This window comes from Limulus polyphemus, unplaced genomic scaffold (genome assembly GCF_000517525.1).
Source record: "Limulus polyphemus unplaced genomic scaffold, Limulus_polyphemus-2.1.2 Scaffold2002, whole genome shotgun sequence".
Taxonomy (NCBI): domain Eukaryota; kingdom Metazoa; phylum Arthropoda; class Merostomata; order Xiphosura; family Limulidae; genus Limulus; species Limulus polyphemus.
Genome location: NW_013667612.1, coordinates 108,992 through 114,834, shown reverse-complemented (window position 1 = coordinate 114,834; position 5,843 = coordinate 108,992). Strand labels below are relative to the sequence as shown.

Here is a 5,843-nt window from a genome sequence, read left to right as displayed (position 1 = left end):
GTAAGTCCGCAGACATTCCGCTGTGCCACTGGGGGGCATATGTGGTAAGAAAAACAAGTTGGGAGGTCATTTAAGCTGACAATTGTTGACTTACTTTGAAGCTCATTATTAACGATGCAGTTTTGTTGAAGGCTGTTTCTGCGTGACCAATCATATAATCCCATCCAGTAAAAAGTTTCCACGTGAATGTACATTCCTCGTCTTTTTCGGAAAGTTTGCTCATCCGGGAATTTTCTGCCATTCTGGAAGTAAAATTGTATCCATAAAGTAAACAAATAGTGACAGGAAGTAACATGCAATTAACTATAAATGTTTATTTGATAATTCTATTCGTAAAACAACGTGTTTTCAACGCGTAATTTGATTCACTCATTATTACATAACGTTATATTTCATGTTCAGAAGTTGTTTTTTCATACGTGTGCGTATCATTAAAAAGATAATGACAGGAATTCGTATACATTCTATCAATACATCAAACGGAGATGTTAACCTTATTAAAATTAATCTATTTGATCATGAATTGTTTATTTGTTTGTTGTTCAATACAAACTTGCACAACAGGCTATCCATGCTCTGTTCACCGCTGGTATCGAAACCCAATTTTTAGTGTTAGAAGTCCCCAGACATCCCGCTGAGTCACCGGTATGGGCTTTTATTATGAAGAAATTGTTATTTTTATCAAGACTAGTACTCTTTAATGATAAAATCTGTATAAATCAGAACATATTTTTGCATTGTTAGTTTAGTGCATGGATTTAGGGCTAAGATAGATCTTATAATCTGACCGAATCTCGTGAGATATTATTGAAATTACGGCCGAAAATATTGATAATAGCGAGACTACACAATAGGCCTAAAATTGTTATAAAAACAAGTTTATTGCACATGTTTTCCTTTTTCCGCATTTCTCTTAATTTGTCCATTTCGGTTCGATACCAGAGGTATGCTAAAATACCATTTCAAATTTATCCCCCCCCCCCCCACCCCACACACACAAGTTATTGCCTAATAAACTTTTTTCTTAAATACCAGAACTCATTAGTCGATCTGGACGATGAGAAATAAAAGATTTTGTGAAATGCTATATATATATATAATAGTTTAAGAGTTGCGGTACCCAAAATTGCAGTTTAAACACTCAAAGCTGACAAAAATTAGAAACCAATAGGCCTAACATTTGTGATAAACATCATGTTAACTGCAAGCCTCTAGAGCAGTGACTTGACGAAGTCAAAAGACATATCTGAAATGCTATTTTTACACACCTCAGATTCAGAGTCCGATAAGGACAAGTTAAGATGAGTGTAAAAAAATGCAGTTTACGTGATTTTTTTAGAACAAAAGCTAGGCCTATTATAAGTTTTTGTATTACGATATTGCATACCCCTCGTTAAACTAGTATACTTGCCTTGATCAGAAATTATTGATAATAACAAGCATTCAAATTTCTTTTAAGTCATTTTCTAATCTCAGCTTTCTATAATACTAAGTCAAATACCTCTGTATAAGACAAAAATGAATTATTATTTCTATGTATTTAGGATGGATACTAAATATATCTAAACGCTTACGTAAATTTGTCGGTTTGAAAAATAAACTAAACATTTAATTTTCCCCGCAAAAAACAACCAAAAAAACATGATTGATAATACTTGTACAGAAGCAATTATTAAGATATTGCATAGGAAGATTTGTGATGCTTTATTTGTTATCTGGAACAATCATTAAGAAGTATTTTTCTCTTACCTTTACAGTCTTGTGGACATTGCGCAGATAATTCATTGTGCAGGTTTACTCATAAAACAGACGAATAAACAAACCAGTTTTTAGAAATAATCGACAAATTCTAACAAATAATTTTAGGGGCGTTCTTTGGTTATATCATCAGTCTTTAGGTAGCTATCATAATCACACTTATAGCAAACTTAAAATGTTCTGGAACGTTCTACACTTCGTTAACACAAAGAAGTGTACACTTCAGTTTTTAAAAAAATATATTTCAAATGACGTTTTGAATGTATTACTAATTTTAAAATGATATATATATATATATAGATATGTATACATAATTTTCATTATATATTTGTTTTATCTGAATTATTTATATATATTCACAGTTTTGTAATATTTTGTAGATTTTTTTACGTTATTTAGATGCTATAAAACTGGTTTAATGAAAAAAGTGTGGGGGCGTGTACGGCTTTGTGGTTAGCATGCCGGACTATGAAGCTGTGGTTTCGTGCTTCGTTACAGCAATAAAAAAATCAAACTTCTTACTTTATGACCGTGAATGTGTTATAAGAGTGACAGTCAAAACTCACTGTTCTATCTAATAAAAGTAGCCCAAAAACAGTCGGTGGGCGTTGTTGAATAGTTGCATTTCCTCTTGTCGCCCCCCCCCCGGTGGCTCAGCGATCAGTCTGAGAGGCTATAACGCTAAAATTGGGTTTCGATGCCCATACCAGGCAGAGCATAAACAGCTCACTATGTAGATTTGTGGTTAACAACAACAAACAAACCTCTCTAGTCTATCACTTCAAAATTAGGGGCAGCTAGTGCAGATCGACCCCATCTAGGTTCGAATCTCCTTCCCACCAAACACGCTCGCTCCTTCAGCTGTGGGGGCGTTATACTGTAATGATCAATCCCACTATTCGTTGGTAAAAGAGTAGCCCAGGAGCTGGTGATGGGAGGTGATGACTAGCTGCCTTCCCTCTAGTCTTTCGCTGCTAAATTAGGAAAGGCTAGCGCAAATAGCCCTCGTGTAACTTTGCGCGAAATTCAAAATAAAACAAACAAAACAAACGACCTCGTGTAGCTTTGTGCTAAATCCAACACAAGTAACAACCAATTGTTAAACAACAGAAAGGATCAAAGTTTCATTTTGTTAGAAGTTATTTTCTTGAAGTGAAATTATTTATCTTAGTTTGTATAAGATATTAATGTTACCACAATGATGATTTGTTTATCTTCACTCAGTCGTCATTTTAAGTTTTTATTTGTATTCGGTAAATGATGAGTCTTTAAGCTAGTCCATGCTTCACTTGTGGATATTTACAGTAGAACCTCAACATCCTTCCGACTGCACCTAAATACCCTCTATAGCAAAGTGCCCTTAATATCCAAAATGAGCCACTCAAAGCTGGATTCCATACTGACGGTACTAAATCTCTTAATTTTAAGCCCCCAGTTTTGTTTGGTGTATGCTGGACATGGGTGAGTTGCATGTTGCCATGACATGAAGAGCTGTCAACAGGATATCTCAGGGGGGTGGATTAGCTCTGCCCTTATTTCTTTATTTTTGTTCAGAAAGTTTCAAAGTACTTCTCTTCAGAGTTTTAACTGCTAAACATTTCACATTTATTTTCTGTGCTTATTTTACTGTAATTGAATGAAGTAGAAATATGATGAAAATAAATACTCTTTAAGGTGACACCGTAATACAATACTCTCGAGAGCAACAAAATACGCCCACATAAATAACCCGACTTGACCCCTGCTCCAAGAACATGATGTGGAATTTATCAGCTTATGTATACTACAATGTTTACAGCGATAATTCCCCAGAGTAATAAGATTGCACTTTGAATCTGGGAAAACGTTTACTGCAGTTTATGGTTCGGAGCCGATCCAGTAAACATCGCAATGTTTGAATATTGGTCATCCTTCTGGGATGTTTGTAATTTAGCAGTATACTGTATCGGCATATAAAGATAACTACACGTTTTATCGAGTGCCCCTTTTGAGAATGAGACACTGCCCTTAATCCGGAATATTGAGGTGTCTGTTAATCGAGGTTCTACTGTATCTTCTTGCCAGTGGGTTATTAGTTACAAATAGACACCGTAAATACACTACAAATGAACACTACACAAATTAACCGTAATTAACTATTCGGAATAATTAAGCAAGTATAACCTCCACAAAATATCTGTATTGTTAGCGATGTTTTAAACGTATTTTTACGAGGACAGTTTTGTTAAATTTTCTTTAATGAACTGGTTTTCGGCATTATTTTTTGAGAATGACTGCTGAATTTTTTAAATGATAACGAAATTTTGTATTTATTTTAAGGTGACTTCGTGTACTAAACTTGCCTCGAAACAGGTTAACATAACAAGTTTGACACAGAAAATACTTAAATAATATAACATCTATGGCAAATCCGATATGTGATTTGTTTAATAAATCAGAAGAAGATGTTTAAAGGGGTCTAGGCTTATCACTGGTTCGCTTCTTTGTGTGATACAAACACCTCAGTAAACATCATTGTAATAAACCCTTGTCGTCCCTTAGCAGAGGTAAAAAGGAACTATACAATTCCATGAAAAATCTGAACATTTGTTTCTCACATCTGACAGTAATGTACAAGAGCAAAGGTATCGTCTTAATCAAATCAATGAATTTTCTAATGTATTACGAATATCTAATCAGTTATTTGATGGCGTAGGGGTTAAGTAGCCTGTAAGATAAATGGTAACTTTAATAGTAAGCAAAAGGATATTTCACATGATAAGACATGATTTTAAAACAATAAACAGCTCATTTATACATACCTTCTAAGAATCGCAAAAAAGCTGAAAATATACACGGCTAAAGAAGTGAGAAAATATGCTAATGGTAGACGATAACCTTCTTCGGTCATTTCTCTGTTGCTATAGTAACCATAGAATAATGGCGAATATTTCAGGTAGCCCTAGAGACAGATAAGTAAAAAATACAGTAATAGACAAGTAAATCAGCATTGACTGATCATCTAGTTCTATAGAATACATATTACAAGCAGAATAATATTAAAAGTTAATAAAATGACAGTATGCGTAAATAACAACTTAGATATTCAAAATCCTCATCAATAAATTCGTCACAAATCGTATATCAAGTGTAAAATTAAAAATACATAGTGAAACGAATATACACATATATAGGGTGACTGTACAGTTGTTTCATTTAGAGCATAGTTTGATATCTAGCTATTATTCTGAAAAACACAATAATTAAATCCGTATTGTACCACGTGTATGCTACAAGCTTTTGCCCCACCCTATATATATATGTGTGTGTGTTTGTGTATATTGTATAGATAATATTATAAATATAATATAATAATTACTGCTATTATGTTTCAACTTACCTCAAAATCCCAAATCGCCTTCAGATTTAGAGCACTATCCTGCTCTTCACTTTCAATTTCTTTCCTCATCCCTGTAGAATCGTCTTGACCTCTCAAAACCTTCCACAAATCATGATAAATTTAAATACATAAAAGTGATCACATCTCAAAAGTGAAGACATCTCAAAAATGGATCATGCTAGGTTTACAGCATGTTAATGTAATAATTACCCGTGACTTGCTGATAAAAAACACAACACCAGCATTGCTTCATAACCTACCTTAAATTGTTACATAAAATACGTTAATACATTATTATTTAAAACTGTAAAGGTTGTTGCACACGAAAAAAAAAATCACTAATGAAAGTAGTACTCACACTGGATTCGTTTCTAATGACCTCAATTCAGTTCGTTTGCTTCGATGAATGTGCTAAGTTATTCACACTTGCCTTGTGTACAAACATGCTGAATTCGTTGGAACTTATCTGGAGTTTGATTTCATGGTTCTCTTCCATGTTTTGTCAGCACTCACCGAGATTTTCCGATGTTTATGTTTTAGTTTTTCAAGCGAAACAAACTTAGTTATTTTAATAACCGTACCGAAACTATACACCTGGAAAAAAGTTAAGCACCCCCAAATATTTTTCAGGATTGCTTATTGAAAATAAGGTTTAATTTTCATGATGTTGAGCAATGTTCATAATTTCAAACATAATTAAAAGAAT

General features: G+C 33.6%; 1 protein-coding gene across 1 annotated transcript in view; it reads right to left on the bottom strand.

Moving 5' to 3' along the window:
- The window catches only part of LOC111087312 (transmembrane channel-like protein 2), a 77,676-nt gene that overhangs the window by 39,280 nt on the left and 32,553 nt on the right, over positions 1-5,843 (bottom strand). Inside the window, 3 exon segments of the mRNA XM_022393552.1 lie at positions 95-242; positions 4,560-4,699; positions 5,138-5,236. Coding sequence (XP_022249260.1) covers positions 95-242; positions 4,560-4,699; positions 5,138-5,236 — 387 coding nt within the window.